This window comes from Dendrobium catenatum, unplaced genomic scaffold, assembly GCF_001605985.2.
Source record: "Dendrobium catenatum unplaced genomic scaffold, ASM160598v2 fragScaff_scaffold_1221, whole genome shotgun sequence".
NCBI classification, from domain to species: Eukaryota; Viridiplantae; Streptophyta; class Magnoliopsida; order Asparagales; family Orchidaceae; genus Dendrobium; species Dendrobium catenatum.
The window spans coordinates 1,828,439-1,846,623 of record NW_021319683.1 but is presented as its reverse complement, the minus strand read 5'-3'; the positions used below and the strand labels follow the sequence as shown (position 1 = coordinate 1,846,623).

General features: G+C 37.2%; 3 protein-coding genes and 1 non-coding gene across 4 annotated transcripts; 2 read left to right on the top strand and 2 right to left on the bottom strand.

The window, feature by feature from the left end:
* Positions 1–298: 298 nt before the first annotated feature.
* On the top strand, positions 299–2,071 carry LOC110108452 (E3 ubiquitin-protein ligase RDUF2-like). The gene has a single exon (XM_020839097.2). It carries the CDS (start codon positions 642–644, stop codon positions 1,740–1,742), a length of 1,101 nt encoding a protein of 366 aa, XP_020694756.1. The 5' UTR covers positions 299–641; the 3' UTR covers positions 1,743–2,071.
* A 1,997-nt stretch (positions 2,072–4,068) lies between these two features.
* On the bottom strand, positions 4,069–4,149 carry TRNAL-CAG. The gene has a single exon. It is a non-coding gene; the product is annotated as a tRNA-Leu (tRNA).
* Positions 4,150–6,366: 2,217 nt separating this feature from the next.
* On the bottom strand, positions 6,367–10,469 carry LOC110108453 (peptidyl-prolyl cis-trans isomerase FKBP20-1). The gene is made up of 5 exons (XM_020839098.2): positions 10,382–10,469; positions 7,444–7,613; positions 7,267–7,346; positions 6,874–6,966; positions 6,367–6,646 (listed from the first exon to the last, which is right to left on the bottom strand). The coding sequence occupies exons 1-5, from the start codon at positions 10,467–10,469 to the stop codon at positions 6,496–6,498; spliced, it is 582 nt and encodes a 193-aa protein (XP_020694757.2). The 3' UTR covers positions 6,367–6,495.
* A 3,441-nt stretch (positions 10,470–13,910) lies between these two features.
* Positions 13,911–14,366, top strand: LOC110108431 (uncharacterized mitochondrial protein AtMg00810-like). Its single transcript, XM_020839060.1, has one exon. The coding sequence runs from the start codon at positions 13,911–13,913 to the stop codon at positions 14,364–14,366; it is 456 nt and encodes a 151-aa protein (XP_020694719.1).
* The last annotated feature ends 3,819 nt before the right edge of the window (positions 14,367–18,185 follow it).

The window sequence follows — 18,185 nt, the reverse complement described above, 5'->3', positions numbered from 1 at the left end:
TAAGGACTAAGGGTATTTCAGTAATAAACCAAAACATCAGGCGACACTGCAGTCCTCCCATTTCTGATACGGTAGCAAACATGCCAACAGCAACTCTTCGACTGTCTCGTTTCTACATATATTGATTAATTATATTCAAAAAAAAATATTCAAAAAATAAAAAAAAAAAGAATAAACAGAGCTTACTCAGTAACTCATATGTTATATTTATTTTTAAATAAACCTAATAAATAAAAAAGTTATAATAATTAAATTTAGATAATTTTCCCTCCAAAATAACATAAACGACAATGCACTCTCTTACGAAAGCAGTCGCATGCGACGGCTCCGCAGTTGAAGAGCTCAATAAAACCCTCTCCATTCCTCATTGGACATGGCCAAATTCTCTGAGTAATGTTCCTCTCACTTCTTCGTGCTCACCGGATCGTGGGAAACCCGCCGGCTTGCCCTTAATTTTGTTTTTTTTTTTTCTTTAATTACGAGAACTTTTGGTTAAACAGCGGAAATCCCCGCTGAAATTTCCAACAATTTTTGTTTTTTTTTTTAGATTTTCCATTGTAGTTTGGCTTAGGGTTTCGCCATTTTAGTGCCAGATTTAGGGAATCATCCCCTTCCTCTCCACCTCCTACACTTTATTTTCCATGTCTTCTCCGATTCCGACGGCGATGGCAACGTCGTATTGGTGCTACAGCTGCAGCCGCTTCGTTAGGGCTTCGCCCAGTGAATCCATCTCATGCCCCGACTGCCACGGCGGATTCCTTGAAGTGATCGGCAATGCTCTTCCGGCTCGTACCGGAGCTCCAAGCGGCGCTCTCCGCCGCAACCGCACAACTTCCTCCAGCGATGAGTCCTTCCCCACCGCTCGCCGTGTCGATTTGGGGTCTCGGCGTAACCGCCGTGCCTCCGTTGGCCACGGCTCTCCGTTCAATCCCGTCATTGTGCTCCGGGGCTCGGTTGCCGACGTTGACGCTTCGCACTCCAACGATGGTAGCAACAGTTTTGAGTTTTTCTATGATGATGGCGCAGGCACGGGACTCCGCCCGCTGCCCCAGAGCATGTCAAATTTTCTCATGGGATCCGGCTTTGATGAGCTTCTTGATCAATTGACGCAGATCGAAAACAGTCCTATGGGTGGTGGGAGGAGCTACGAGAACACTCCGGCATCAAAGTCGGCCATTGAATCATTACCCACAATTACGATCACTGATAACCACATCGTCACGGATTCCTACTGTGCAATTTGCACGGAGGCGCTAGAGCTCGGGGACGAAGCTCAGGAGCTTCCTTGCAAACATATCTTTCACCAAGATTGCATTCTTCCATGGCTGTCGTTGAAGAACTCTTGTCCTGTTTGCCGGCACGAACTGCCTACTGATGTTGAAAGAAGGGGCGGGGATGTTACAGGGCAGGCTTTGATGGGCAATGAGGATAACTCGGCTGGACTCACGATTTGGAGGCTTCCTGGTGGTGGTTTTGCGGTGGGTAGGTTTAATGGTGCCAGGAGGGCTGGAGACCGAGAGCTTCCCGTGGTTTACACTGAGACGAACAGTAGTTTAAGTTCCGTTGGAGTGCCAAGAAGGATTTTGTGGTCTTCCAGAAGGAGAAGATCAAGAGAACATCGAGGAGTTGGTCGAATGTTTCATAACTTCTTCTCCATGTTTCGCTGCTTTAGCCCTTCTTTGCCCTCTTTTTCGTCTTCAAGATTGAGATTGCCTTCTGCATCTGAAGAATCACAAAGTTAGAGTAGCACAACAGTGCTTGGTCGATTGGAGAACTGAATTGAGACAAGATCGAGAAGGAATACGTATGGATAAAGAAGAAAAATTGCCTTTTTTTATCTTTCTTTTCAGATTTGATGGTGTTTAAATAATACCAAGATTCAAATACCTTATTGCATACTTAGTTATCTTCAATTTTGTAAATAGAGAAGCAGATTCCCCCGTGGCTTCAGCGCTGTTGTGATTGATGTCATCGCGGTTTGATCAGAGTTTAAGATCTTGCAGGTGCATGAATTCTTAATATGTTAGTCTTCATGTTTATTTATCTCTTGTTAAAATTTCTTTATTTTGTATTTTGCTTATTGATTCTATATTGGATCCGTTATTTGAAATTTAAAATTTAAAATTTTATCTTCTGCTCTCTATCTTCCCTGATCTGTTTGAGATGAACTCCATTATTATCACACCCTTCTTATATCTATTTTAATTTTTTTTAATGAACTTTCATCAGTAAATGATCATATGAGAATTTTTGTGAAATATTATTGAAATTAAGATAAATCTGTGCAGAATTCTTCTGTTGATTGATTTGTCTAAAAATTAGTTTCTTATGGAATTAAGAGCTTTAAGATGGTGGTGAGACCTGCAATGTTTTATGGTGCCGAATGTTGGCCATTAAAAGAGAAGTATACTACTAAGTTAAGTGTTGAAGAGATGAGGATGCTCAGGTGGATGAGTGGCTTTACCCTTAGAGATACGATACGAAATGAACATATACGTGAAAAGGTCGTAGTAGCTCCAATGGAAGATAAGATTAGAGAGAGTCACCTTAGATGATTTGGTCACATAAAATATTGGCCTTCTGATGACCCGGTAAGGAAAGTAGAGGTAGACCTAAACAGACTTAGTTAGAAAATATCAGGAAATGATCTTTCTTTATTAGATTTAAACGAGAATTTGACTTTTAACATGACACAATGAAGAAAAAGGATTATTGTAGCCGACCCCACGTAGTCGGACAAAAGCTTGTTGTTGTTGTTGTATGGAATTTAGAGCGTTTTTGCTGAAAGAAACTGGCTGCCCCTATTGTATAATGAATACAACAGCCTCAATATCCAACCGATTGTTCTTCTATTGCCAACTATTGTCCGTAGTTGTTCAACAATTGGTTTGTTCATCCGACTTGAACTTCTGCAGTTTTCTACAGGCTGTTTCTGTTCTTTTGTTGGCCTAATTAACCAACCTTTTGTACAGCATTTATTCTTTTAAAATTTGTCAATTTATTGTTAGTTTTATTTTTGTTTAATCTTGTCATTAATGGGATGCTTAGGCTATACGTATATTTATACATTAATGACCATTGACGGTAGTTTTGTTTGCTGACATTGATGAATATCTCATTAACTAACCTTCTTTTAGGCTTACGAATTGGTCTTTGGTGTCCTTCTCAACTAAGCAGGAGGCTTGAGAAATAATTATGTTAGAGGGATGGTGAGATTAAGCTAACAACTTATTAATATTTTTTCCATTGCTTGATACAACAAATATGAAGATTTTCAGTAATTTTCTGGCCAAAATTAGAAGGGATTATGACTTTGTTTAGGACAATATTTTTATTACTTTCTAAAATAATTTTTTACTATAAAATTTTTATAAATTGCATTAATAATTATGGAAATTTGATTAGGATGAATTTTAAAAAATAATTCATTACTCATAAATTGCATTAAAATTCAGTCGAATTAAATTTTGATTAAGATGTGTCCATCTAATTTTCTCCTAATTTGTTTAGTGTGATGAGCTACATAGCTTAAACCAATAGTAGGGTTTGTTAATAGGAGGGAAAATAACCAAAAATAAATAAATAAATAAATAAATTTTAATATTCAATTATAAGGCATCCTTTGTAATAAATTTGGCCTTTTGTACTTATAAAAAATATTTTTAAAAAATAAAATTTAATGCGCCACTTATTATAGGAACGGACTCAGGAAGATCTCAGGTGGGCAATTACGCATTTTAAGTTTATTTGTGTGTTTTTTTAAGCTTTTTAAAGTTTTTTTTTTTTTTTTTTTTTAAATCACTATCATTCAGCAGAAATACGACAAGCAAAGCCAATATCCTTAGATGATTTACTATTTCTTATATTTTATGAATTAAAAAATTACTTTAAGAAAATCATTCTAAATGAAACCGAAGAAATCTTCTCCTGCGTGGAACGCTAGATTTTCCTAACTACTCAAAAAAAAAAAAAGGTATAAAATAATTAATCACATTTTTTTAATAATATGTAATAAAATATGAATTATTCTGTTCATTCAGAAAAAAGTTAGCAAATAGACAATAAGTATGTCAAGAATGGGATTCGAACCCATGCCCTTTCGGACCAGTACCTGAAACTGGCGCCTTAGACCAACTCGGCCATCTTGACTGCGCTTTTAGAAGGTGGTTTTCTAATTTATATTCAAATTTCCTTGCCGGAGCATATCATTTGTTTACATATCTAACACTCAAAATTTTAATATTACATACATACCATCATATACTATTTTAATATCAAATATGCCACTCATATTTCTTTCCTACCACTCATATTTGATATAAAAATGAACTATGGGTTGTATGTAAGTAATATTAAAGTTTTAGGTGTTAAATATGTAAATAGAATAATATAGAGTAGTATACATGTAAGAAAATTCTTAGAACTACAACATCACTTATTTAACATTGAGATTTCTATTTTCTTAGCATGAAATTCTACCAATAAAAGAGACTTTATGAACATAGATCTCAATGTTGAAATATTTTTTCTAAGTATGTTTTTGTATAGGGGTGTCAATATTGGACACGGCCCAAAAATTCGACTCTAACCAGACATGAAAATTTTAGGTTCGGGCAGCCGGGGCAGGCAACGTGGGGCTGGGGGCAAGCAACACTGGGCTGCGGGCAGCCGGGGCAGCTGGGGAATATGGGTTTTCCGGGTCATTCCCGGGTTTCCAGGTCAACCCGAACCCAACCCTGTTTTGTAAACGGGTCAGTTTTCTAGACTCGAACCTGACCCGCTTCTGGTTCGGGTCAACCTAAACCCAAAATTTTCAGGTCAGATTTTCGGGTCGGGTCCATTATTGACAGGTCTAAACAAGACATAGTATAGCATTATTTCGGGTCGGGTCCATTATTGACAGGTCTAAACAAAAGACAGTATAGCATTATTTCATACAAAAAGAGAGTATCCCTTTGATCATTTTCTTTGTTGTTGATTGAGAGAATGGAATACTGTTTGCTGATGGAGGAGCTTAGTGTCAGTGATTAGGACCTTGATAAGAAACCTTCTGTGGGAGTTAATACTTCTTTTATTCTTTTTGAGCTAAAATTATTCTTAAACTTATCATCTTTGATAAACATTTATAAAGTGTAGGCAGATTTTACTTTAAAGTTTTGAATGGTAAATTTTACTTAAATAATTTAAATTTTATTAAAATTTTCATATATTTTATTAGAATTTATGCCCAAAATAATTAATTTTAAAATTAAGGAACTTTTTTTAAAATAAGCCGCATAGCATTCTCAAACTTTACATACGAGTAGTGTTGCGTCCTGAAAAATTCGCGGCGGTAGAGAAATATAAAGATTAATGTCTTAAAACACCGCAAAAATTAAAAGAAAAAATAATATATTTCTTTTACATTGCATTCTTTTTTCCTCTTACCAAACAACCCCTTAAGCAATATAATACAAAATCTTCCTATGATGTTGGACTAAATATATGTAGCTTATTATTCAAGTAAAAATTATTGCATTGTTCATCTCTTTTATTAAATTTTCACGTGAAAAGAAAAGGCCATCCCGAGTTCTTAATTAGTTTTTTTAATTAATTATATATTTTTTAATTCTAAATACATATTTATTTACTTAATAATATTTATTTATTTAAACTATTTTATTGATAAAGAGTATAGATTAATTTTAAATTAGATTTTTATTCTATATAATTTAAATTTATTATAATTTTTTTTATAAATTTATATTAGGTATTATAACTTGAATCATTAATATTTTTAATATTAATTTATTTACATAATAAGTTTATCCACCTTCAAAAAGAAGAAGCTAATTTCGCTTTGAAATAATACATCATTTGGCATAATTTTGGCCCCCTCACAATCCCGAAATTGCACATTACAAATTCATTGAAGGCCATAGATGTACACAATCAATTAAATTAAAAAAAAGATAACTATTTCACCATATTGAATTGTTATCAAACCCACAAGAAGAGGTTAAAATTACTTAATACAAACCATGGAAAAATTTTAAATTTAGATTTTGTTTGAGACAACTTTTTTATTGCTTTTTAAAATTGAAATTTTAGTAAAAAATTTTAAAAAGCTATAAAAAAATCGTCCCAAACGAAACCTTAAAGATACCAAAAGATATATGATGAACTTTCCCATCTCTTCAAATATGAATATAAAGTTGCCAAACTAGAAAATCAGTCGAGGCAAACTTCAGCTTCATTTGGGACGGCTTTCTTACTGTTTGTGGAGGAACTTTTTAGCATAAAATTTTTATTTTTTGTGCTAGAAAACTACTTTAAGAAGCAGTAAGAAAGCTGTCCCAAACGAAACCATCCTTTGCAACTATACCATAACGTATAAATTCTTATAACTTTCTAGTGCATATGGCCAACAATATTTATTGCTTATAGTTCAAAAATCAAATCCCACAGATAAAGAGGAAGTAACCAAAAAAAAAGGAACAGAACCATTATACCTACTTACTTCCCCTTCCCTTTGCCTTTTCCATGCTTTTTCTTAGCGTCTAACTTGGCCTGAACTCGAGCAGCAGCAGCAGCTTTTGCTTCTTCCCTCTTTTTCTTCTCATCTTCCTTCAATGCTGCAGTACTCTCCCTCTGTTTCTTCAATTCTCTACGATAATAACATGCAAGTATGGCTTTATGATGCAATGAGATTAATAAGATTAATAAATTTATATTCCAAATTAAAATATCATGGAACTTTTCAAGAAAATTTAAGCTTTAATGGTGGTGACATTAATATGTAGTCAAAATCCATATTTGTTTCGTTCCTTGTTCTACCTAAGGTTTTGCAAGTGAACAACAAACGGGGAGTTGCAGAAAGAGATCCCCACTTACTCGAGTCTAGCTTTTTCATCTGAAACACTACCAAGGCTTGCACCTTTTCTAGGCCTGCATGCAACAAGCTCCACCTCAAACGTAAGTGTCGCACTGCACTCTCAAAAAAGTTTGAAATTATTATGTGCGATGTCCGGACCATCCGGACGCAAATCCAGACGCGCCACATCACCCGGATGCACTGACCCCGGGTGACGTTACACGTCCGGATTTTCTTCCGAACAAATCCGAACGCCGCACGTAATAATTTTTCCAAAAAAGCATCTATAGTTAGTCCAACTGCTCCAATAAATTGATTTCTATCTCAAAATAATATTTGTTTGAAGCAATTTAGGTTATATGACAAGGAAAAAATCTGCAACCAGACAGAAGGCAGTGAAGCGGTTATCTTACTCTGGAGGTATCTCTGGAGGAGAACCAGCACTTCCATAGGCATATTCCGGCTTGCAAGTAATTTTCGCAATCTCCCCAATCTTTAAGGAATGAAAGATTCAATATTTATAAACAAATTTAGAAGCAGCAGTAGTTGTCGTGGTGTTGAAGTCAGAAGGAATGAAAATTTATGGTTACCTTCATAGTTCTCAAGGCTATGTCCCAAGACTTGATCACAGTGCCCGCTCCAAGCTCAAATGTAAAAATTGAGTTGTCTTCACGAGTGGTATCAAAAACCTCACCAGTTTCAGCAAGAACTCCTTCATAACGAACTGTTAAAAGATTTTTGTATAAATTCTGTAAAATGGCTAAGAAAATCAATTAAACTAATAGTGCAATACTTGAAATGGGAAACTTCAGAGAGTGGATGTAGGTCGTGTTTGACCGAACCACTAGAAATCTTTGTGTCTTTTTATTTCCGCTGCTTTAATTTCTGTCATTTTATTTTTTGTGGTTGAAAAATTACTTTTGAAAATTCTAAAAACAACCTGCTCAGTTTGTTAAAACGGTTTCGAACTTTTAAATTCCAATAAGAGGCAAATTTTTAAAAGTATCAATTCACCTCCCTCTTGGTTAGTCTTTGGGACATAAGCTTAGGTCTAACAACTTAACTCATATTCACAAGTTTCAACATGGTTACCTATAGGTGAATTCAGATCACAAAAGGAAAATGAACCGTCAATTTTTCTAGGGATATAAGAGGAAAAGACTACTTGCGTTTTTAGTATGCACGCAGGCCTGCTAGTAAAAGTTTAGAAGTGTATAGGTTTGTTGAGTTGCTCAGCCTGAGAAGACCCTGTTAAAATATTTAATAGCCATAAAAGAGTGTGAGAGACAAGATGAAAGACCTGAGAAGACAAGATGGGGCTTTTGCAAAAGGGGTTTACTCATCCAGGCTTGAAATAATTTATCAAATTCTTGGTTGAAACAGCATTAGATTCCCAATTTCACAAAAAGCCTTCTTGATTCTAATTTTGCCCAGTTGCTTTCGCTCATTATCAGCATTTCTCTATAAGCCTTACTAAATCAATTCTTTTGTTGGAAGTTAGTTTATAACAACAATCAAATCCAACTGACAAGGTCATGCGAGGATATAATACAAAAGAAGATAAATATATTAAGCTTCAAAGGGCAATTCTTTTAATTAAATGTTCTACAAAGGCTACTGGTAAATTAGCACAGAAAAAAAAGAAAATCTAATAAAAGAAGCATACTTGTCAAGTATTTTTTATTCGGAATCAATCAACATGAATAGATGGTAATATATCAATTAAAAATAAGAACTATAAGAACCAATCAAGATGAAAACTTTAAAAAAAGAAATATCAATAATTATATTAATGAGAATTTCTAAGCTAAAAAGAAAATTAATGATGAAATGTTCCTTCTATAGTTATTTATACATCTAATATGATTGTATAATCATTCTAAGGTTCATTCCTATTCAACCTATAGACTAATGGCTGAGGTAGGACTTTCAGCAAGGCTACATTAAGAAAAAAAACTTGTAGAATGATCTAGCTAAGATGATAGAATTTTGAAATTAAATTAATAAGGAGACATGGAAATTTTCTAATAGTAAGCTAGATGGCTAAGTAAGAAAACTGTTCATTTTTTAATGAATGAGAATGGAAATTGCAAGGCCAAACTCATTTTGAATGGTAACTTGAGCTAACATCAATGATGTTAGGGGTGTCAATATTTGACACGACACGAAAATCCGACCCGAATCCGACCTAGAAATTTTGGGTTTAGGTCAACCCGAACCCCAACTGGGTTGGGTTTGGGTTAGGGATTTCAACCACCCGTTTGTAAAATCGGTTCGGGTTGACCAGAAAATCCGAACTCAACTCGGATTGATATGTTTTTAATTAATTTTAGAGGGTTTAAAAGAGTGTTATGAAATAAGTAAATGTTATTTAAAAAAAAAAAAAAATCATGTTGCCCAAACCGAACTAAGCTATGTTTATTTTAAATTGATTGAAGTAAATCTTACCTTAATTTGATTCAGATTTAAATAAATTGAATTAAATAAAAAAATAAAACATATATACCGAAGCTGGTCGGGTTTGGATCTGAAAAATCGACTCGTTTGCAAAAGTGGGTCGAGTTTGGGTCTAATCGAGCAGTGCCGGTTCAGTTCAGGGATGACATTGAATCCGACCTATGACCTGATTTTGACAGCCCTAAATGATGTTAATATTTTTTATGTCAATAGTTGTGTCACCTTCACTTTTAGGTGCAGGCCGGGTCATCTCAGCCATTCTTAATGGATTTTCCATCATTTTAATATTACTTTGCTCATTGCCGTAAGGTTGTACTACATTCACTTCCGAAAGGATAGCCATTCTGACCATCATGTACGTGTAACCTCTAGAACTTTCAATCTAGCTTTATTCATTTCCCATGCATGATCATATAATGTTCACTTCTAGATGGAAGACCTCCTTGCATTACTTAGTGATCTTCCTGATACTTAAATTAATTTTAAAAAAAATCTATTTTTCACGTAGCAATTTTACAATATTTTTGCAAGCACTTGCAATTATCACAAACAAACTAAAATTCATTACACAGTTAACCTCAATAGGAAATTGATCCTTATTGATTGAGTCTGTCCAAATTGAGCTTTCATTTGATCTAAAATAAAAAATCCAAACCCAAATCAAGGCCAAGCTGCTTGAACTGGTCATGTTATCACCCCTACCTACATTTCAGACATATTGACATTTAAACCCAGAAACTGGCAACAATTTTTTTTAAGCACTGAAGTTAGTCTAATTTAATATCACCACAGAATAAACAAACTATTGAGAAAAAAAGGAGCTAGACGAGTGGACTTCATATACAGATGTAATTATTAATGCTACAGGTCACATGGGCTACACAAAACACTCTTTTCTGCGCCACTACTCTGACCGTTAACGATCTCTGTCACTGTAGCCATATATGCTCTGCTTCGGTCTTATATACCGCGAGCACCTCAATAGAAACGATGAGCATTTCTACTCAATTTACTGTTCATCTTCTTCTAACCATGTCTCTGCAGGAATCTCTTCATGGTATCAGAGCACACTAAGCTTCACCGCAATCCTCATCGTCCTCAATGGCGGATCAAGGAAGCTCGTCTCAGACTCAATCATCCTCTCATCCAAGCACGACATCTCTATCAGCCACGATGGCCGATTTCACAGTGCCTCCACCCCTCAAATTTCTTATGTCCAATCTCAAACTGCTGGTGCACACTCAACTCACAGTGGAGAACTACGCCATATGGAGGTTACAGATTCATCAAGCATTCTCAGCCAATGGGTTCGAAAGCTACCTCACCGAGCTCCGTCCCACCCTCCGACCAGAAACTGTGGAAATTAATAGATCAGAATCTTGTATCTGCTCTATTTTCCACAATATCTCCCTCGGTCCTGCTCTACATTCTTCATCTTAAAAACTCTCACGACATCTGGAACACACTGGAACTCCAACTGCAACCTTCCAATCGTTCGCGCGTCCTCCAGCTGAAGAACGAGCTACACAATGTTCAGATGCGTGATCAAACCATTCCCCAATATCTTGCTCAAATCAAATCTCTAGTGGACAACATTGCTGCGGCCGGATCGCATATAGAAACCGAGGATGTCATCTTATACACCTTGAAGGGCTTAGCGATCCGAATCTCACCTCACGATATCTCTGGAATCCTTATACTCTCTGCTATGCAGCGAGGAAGTTAACCTTCAGTCCGAACTCCAGCAAGATACGACTTCAACCGGTGATGTTCAAGCTTTATACTTGTCCAGGGGACGAGGAAAACCTTCAACACCTCGCAGCACCAGGGGCCGCGGAACTCCTTCTAGTTCCACTGCAACTATGAACAGGGCTTCGTATTCTAAAGAACAAATTCAGCAGCAAACGAATCGCCCCTCCCCGAGACCAACATGCCAGATCTGTGGAAAATCTGGGCATTCGGCCTTATCGTGCTGGCACCGATACAACTCCAATTACAGCTCGCCACTGGTCTCCAATACAAGAGCTTATCTTACCCCATCTCAGAACACCACCAGCAATGAGTGGATACTTGACTCAGGGGCCTCTGCTCATCTCACACCCGACGTTCTACACATACCGTAACCAACATCCTATCAGGGCTCAGATTCCGTCTCTACAGCGAGTGGATCATCACTTCCCATCCATCATAGTGGCTCGGGTAAACTTCCTCTCCCAGAAACAAATCGTAAGTTAAAACTCACTCGTCTCCTTAATGTTCCTTCAATATCACACAATCTATTATCTATATCCAAGCTTGTCACTGACAATCAATGTTCCGTATCATTCGATCCTGGTAGATTTGTCATCAAGGACCTACGGGACAACACAATTCTTCACCGTGGCCATAGTCAAGACGGAATCTATCCACTCAAAGCCCTCCACACCACAACATCTCCAGCCACACCAACTTCAGCTTCGATATGGCACGCTCGCCTCGGTCATGCTCATCCCCGTGCAATGGCCGCTCTATCTACACTTCTTCCAGAATTAAAGAAATGTTCTCTTTCTTTTGTCTGCACTTCGTGTAATGTGGCCAAGAGCCACCGTCTTTCTTTTCCAAAACAAGCAAACCATGTATCTACTCCATTTAGTCTAATACACTCAGATGTTTGGGGTCCTTCCCCTGTCTCTTATTTAACCGGTTATCGTTATTATTCTGTGTTTATCGATGATGCCACACGCTATTGCTGGGTTTACTTAATGCATACTAAGAATGAAACTTACTTAAAATTTAAACAATTTCTTGCAATGGTCACAACTCAATTCAAAGCAACCATACAAATCTTTCGCTCGGATGCCGGTGGAGAATACACAAGTCACGAATTCAAAAACCTTCTCCAAACCCACGGCATTCAACATCAATTCAGCTGTCCAAACACTCCTTAGCAGAACGGTGTCTCTGAAAGGAAGCATCGCCATCTTCTAGAAACCACGCGCACTCTTCTACACGCTGCACATCTCCCTTTTTGTTTCTGGGCAGAAGCTCTCCAGACCTCTAACTACCTCATAAACCGGCTTCCTACGTCTGCGTTAAACTCTCAGATCCCGTTCATTCTTCTCCACGGCAGACCGCCTCAATACGATCACCTCAAATTGTTTGGTTGCTTATGCTTCCCATGGCTACAACATTAATCACCTCACAAACTTGTCCCTAGATCCTCACCTTGCATCTTTCTTGGCTACTCCCCTCAACACAAAGGATATCAATGCTATAACACTCAAACTCACAAACTTCATATTTCCCGCCATGTACGTTTCTATGAACATCTACAACCATACAAGGAACCTCTCACAAACCTTCCCAACCCACAATCCGACACATACATCCCTCCAATGCTTCTAACTCCCAGCTCTATACATCAGACATTCAACTCCATCCCTCCTTCCTCTACCAACTCTCCCTCAAACACTACTGAACCTCCTTACCCAACTCAACCTATCACCACATCTTCCACCCCAACTCAACCTATCACCACATCTTCCACCGACATCCAACCTTTACCAACCACAACCATTCTTCCCACACACTCTATGGCTACCCGATCTAAAACAGGTAATTCTAGGCCGAAGAAAGTGTATGATCTACTTGTTGTAGCTGACTCTGCGCTCCCTCCTACATCCTACACAGCGGCGTCCAAGGATCCTTCTTGGCAAGCAGCTATGTCCGAAGAAATTGAAGCTCTGCTCAAACAGAGGACCTGGTCCCTCACTCCATCTCCACCAGGTAGTCCAGTTCTCGGCTGCCGCTGGACCTACAAAATCAAAACCAATCCAGACGGGACTGTTAACAGATACAAAGCAAGATTTGTTGCTCAAGGCTTTACACAGCAATACAGAGTAAATTACAAAGACACCTTCAGCCCTGTCGCCAAAATGCCCACAATCTGACTTCTCCTCATCATTGCCATTCACCATCAATGGCCCCTGCTACAATTCAACCTAGCAAATGCGTTTCTCCACGGCGAACTCCATGAGGAAGTATATATGAAACAACCCCAAGGCTTTGTCGACCGGGCTCATCCAAATCATGTCTGCCGTTTACACAAGGTCCTCTATGGCCTAAAACAGGCTCCCCGGCAGTGGTTTCGCAAGCTCACAGAGTTCCTCCTTCATTTCGGTTTTCAATTCAGTCGGGCAGATCCCTCACTACTTGTCTACAACCGAACCACCACTCAGCTCTACCTACTCATCTATGTTGATGACCTTCTCCTCACGGGCAACGACTCATCAATCATCAATTCTCTCCTACAACAACTCCAAGCTAACTTCGATCTAAAGCAGCTCGGTCAAGCCAGCCTATTTCTCGGCATTCAAATCACATACACTGCTACAGGCGCATTCCTCCATCAATCGCATTATGCTCGCGATATACTCACTGCAGCCGGTCTCCAAGACAGCAAACCAGCCAGCACACCTATCTCCCCCTCCAGAACCAGAACTGCACCTCTTCTCAAACCATACGACAATCTAAGACAGCAAACCAGCTCGCAGGCTCCTTACACTACCTCACTGTAACCAGACCTGATTTATCCTTTGCTGTCAATACAATCTGTCAAAGTATGCATAATCCGACCATCCATGATTACACACGACTCAAACGGCTTCTCCGCTACGTCAATGGCACCCAGCACCTTGGTCTACCCATCACCAGAGGCTCTCTAGAACTCACTACATATTGTGACGCCGACTGGGCTTCGGACGCCACCGACCGGAAATCAATCACCGGATTTTGTACCTTTCTCGGCAACAACATTCTCTCGTGGAGCGTTAAGAAGCAAACTACGGTAGAAAAATCCTCCACTGAAGCCGAATACAGGGCTCTTGCCGCCGCTCTCTCGGATGTCATCTGGCTGCGCCGCCTACTTCTGGACTTCCAGATACCTCTCGACAAACCGACCACCATCTTTTGTGACAATGCCTCTGCACTGTCCCTCGCTCAAAACCCCGTGTTTCATGCACAGACCAAACATATTGAAATTGATCATCATTTCCTCAGTGATCACATACAGAAGTAGACAATCACAGCAACTCATCTCAACTCCGAAGATCAAATCGCCGACATTCTGACGAAGCCGCTCCCCACAACTCGCTTCATCACTCTCAGGAACAAACTAACCATCAGTGCCTTAGATCGTTAGCTTGAGGGGGGATATACAGATGTAATTATTAATGCTACAGGTCACATGGGCTACACAAAACACTCCTTTCTGCGCCACTACTCTGACCGTTAACGGTCTCTGTCACTGTAACCATATATGCTCCACTTCGGTCTTATATACCGCGAGCACCTCAATAGAAACGATGAGCATTTCTACTCAATTTATTGTTCATCTTCTTCTAACCATGTCTCTGCAGGAATCTCTTCACTTCAAAGATCTTAAAAAATGTACCATCCTGCCAATATTAGCATGGCAGTCTTAATCGGCTTGTCTTGTACCAATGTGCAACAAACACAAGCATTCATGCTGACTTTTTTGTCTTTGATAAACTACAAACCACAAACATTGTGAAGAAACACGCAAAAGGATATTAAAGTATTATTAGTCACGTAATGTAGAGAAAAATAAAGTTCAAGTGGCTTAAAAGGAGAGATTCAACTTAAATGGGTCCAAGGATGCGCCAACAAATGAAAATAATTGTATTGCACAAGACAGAATAACCATAGTTATGTAGAATGCCAAATCACGAACTCATTTCAATTATCAACTCTACGTGGCATTTTTACTCTAGCCTATGCTACTTAGCCCAACTTTGTTTGGCAAGAAAATTTAGTCACCAGAATCATTATGATAATCCTTGGCCATGTCAAGGAGAGATTAGGGAAAAAACCTAAGTTAGCCAGTGCCCTCCCAATTACTACAAAAAATATTCCTAAGACCACAATATGAGAAGGATTAAAATGGTCCCTCAATTTTTTGTAAGGGACCAAAATGATCCTCGACTCTTTTGAGGGGCCAATTTGGTCCCTAAACTCCTTAAAAAGGGGTATTCTTTGTACTACCATCAAATTTTGGGATTAATGATGCTAAATCAAAGGGCATTTTAGTAAATTTTTAATTAAATTATTTATTAAATTTTTTTGGATTAGTGGCAAAAGGTTTACATCTAAACCAAAAGTATCGTGTCTTGACGAAGCCTGTTCTTAGGGTTACTAATGCTCTTTAGTTATAGAAGACTAATCAATGCTTCTAATTTACATTGCATTACTACATCACAAACCATCAGGTAAGCTTGAAAAATGCAACAGAGAACCTAGAACACAACTTGGCGAATATTGCAAAGGGAACTTCTAGTGGCATGCTAAAAATTCATCCAACTGATATTCATTGAATTGGAATTAACAACTGCTATTTGATGGCATCATCCAAATTAAGAAAAGCTATATAGGAAGCCAAAAGAGAATACCATCTGTACCATGAAATCTACAAGGCAAGGATAGGCTTTGTTTGACTTTTCCTAATTTCACTAGCTTAGTCTTGCTAATCCCAAACTAAAGCTGCCCCAGCTCAAATTTTAAGCTGAAGTTCCATGCAATTAATCATAATGCACACCAGAAGCAGCATCAGAAAATCAATGGGTAACAGTTAGAGAAGCAACTCCCACAAATGGCATAAGATTTGTAAATGGTTCTGATAAGATATAAGCTTTGTTTGGGTGACCGTTCCAGTGAAAAAACACTGATTTGGGGTAGAGAAAACCGCTTTATGGTCGAGCAGGTGGGCAGGATTGCTAGCCACCCATATGCCATCATTGTCCTATGCTTGACACTTTACACTGTCGTATGCAAGGCATTTAGCATGCAAATGACATGCACATGACGCCTCCCACTATCACACACAGAGAGTCCCAGCAAACAAACCCATAGGAAAATGTTGGCTAGGACATAACACATAAGAGTGCACCATATCTTAATATCAATTTTGATGACAAGTAGGTAATGCTGATTAAGTTTAAAATACAGCTTATATTTGTTATATGAAACTTAAGGATCTTGAATGGGAAAAGAAAAGAGTTGAACTCACCAAAAAAAAAAAAGAATGAATAACACTCATTGACTAGTAAAATTCATATGAGAAAAATCTAAAGAAATTCAGAAAATTATAAGAGTGGTTGTACGTTGGATGATTAACAATAAGAATGGAATTGAGGTAATTGACAAACTAGGGATAGAGATAAAATGAGAGCTATCATATAGGGGTATTATATATGGGAAAAAGGGTTAATGCTTCTTAATTTAGATTAGAAGAAAGCTTGGAAAGTCAGTTATGGGAAGAAATGGAAAGCCTAATATAACATATACCTAAGAAAGAGGAGATAAATCATGGTAGTGATTGCAAGTTAAAGAGTCTCTTAGGATAAAGCATGGTGGTGTTTGCAATTTAGAGAGTCATGAGAGATATTACGGTAGTTAGAATAATGATTAAATTTGATCAAAATGCCAATGTGGTACCACAAAGTGGAGGAAAGAGAAAAAATTTCTATTAAAATCAATCACAAAAAAAAAAAAAAAAGATGTACAACATTATGACGAGTATAGGAGAATTAAACTCATGGGTCATATAACAATGCTTGGAAGAGAATACTAGAAAATGGACTTAAAAAGCATTCATATTGGAGAATTTGTTTCATTTATGTCAATATGATCAATGATAAATGTGACTTTTATGCTAAATAAATTAGATAAAAGGTGCATAGAGAAATGAAATAATCTTCATATGATTTGCAATGATTTTAAAAAGGCATATAACTGACCAGCACTAGGATTGAATATATAGCCATAAATAGAAAATTTATTTCAAAGTTATTTTGAAACTACAATGTTGATGAAGCAACAATTAGCATTACAAGTAACAGGAAAAAGGGTTTCCAAATATGATAAGATTACATTAAGGATCAACATTACGTTCATATTATTCTATATTGATTACAAAGATGCCTACTTGAGAAATTTAATTGAGGAACTATCCTGGTGTATTCTATTTTAAATTGAAAAAAAAAAAATTTGAAAGGTTTGACAATTTTTAAATAAGAGAATTTTGGAATAGTTGAGAAAATTGATCGAACATATACTGCTTAGAATTAGTAGACCAAAATTTTAGTGAATGATATGATATTCAATCTATGTGAAATGGATAATGAATAATGAATAATTAATATTATTGGAAGATCAAGAAAGCCTACATGTAAAAAAAATGAAAAGAAAACCTACATGTGATAAGTTTAAGTACCTTAGAAGGAAAGCTATATGGATAAAACAATGAATTTTCGAAAAATGCTATTCAAATAAGACAATACTATGAGGAATTAAAAGAAATTTTATAAAGCTACGTCGTTCTAAAATATGTTCTACAGATTTAAAGGTTTATTAACAAAGAAGTCACAAAAATCAAGTTGAGTATGATTGAGTTAAGAATGTTATGATGAATATGCGGTAAATCTTGAACATATGACTGCGAAATAAGCATATTACAAATATCATATTATTAACACCTATTGAAAACAAGTTAGTAAAAAATCAATCTGATTTATTTGAACATGTACAATGATAGGCAAAAGAAGCACAAAAGAGGTGAGTGGATGGATTGCAAAAGGATTAAAAGGAAAAATAATAAACCAAAGGTAAAATATTGAAAATTTATGCAAAAAGCTCAAGGAAAATAAATTACCATTAGCACATGGAGAAGGATTCACAAGCAAATCAAGCGTGACTAGAGAGAATTGTTTACATCCTCAGGTAGGGAAAAATGTAACCTGTTCAGACTCACAAAACTAGAGTATAGAACCTCATAACTATGTCCTTCACTTGTCCATAAAATACTCTCATTCAACAACAT

Excerpts from the sequence above, each read along its gene's own strand:
- LOC110108453 (XM_020839098.2), bottom strand. The coding sequence starts at position 10,469 with ATGTCGTGCTTGGATGAGAGGATGATTGAGTCTGAGACGAGCTTCCTT. Across the intron at positions 7,614-10,381 it reads GAGGATTGCGGTGAAGCTTA|CCATTTTACAGAATTTATAC; the intron begins GTGTGCTCTGAT and ends TGATTTTCTTAG. Across the intron at positions 6,647-6,873 it reads GATGAAAAAGCTAGACTCGA|AGAATTGAAGAAACAGAGGG; the intron begins GTAAGTGGGGAT and ends TTATTATCGTAG.
- LOC110108431 (XM_020839060.1), top strand. The coding sequence starts at position 13,911 with ATGCATAATCCGACCATCCATGATTACACACGACTCAAACGGCTTCTC.
- LOC110108452 (XM_020839097.2), top strand. The coding sequence starts at position 642 with ATGTCTTCTCCGATTCCGACGGCGATGGCAACGTCGTATTGGTGCTAC.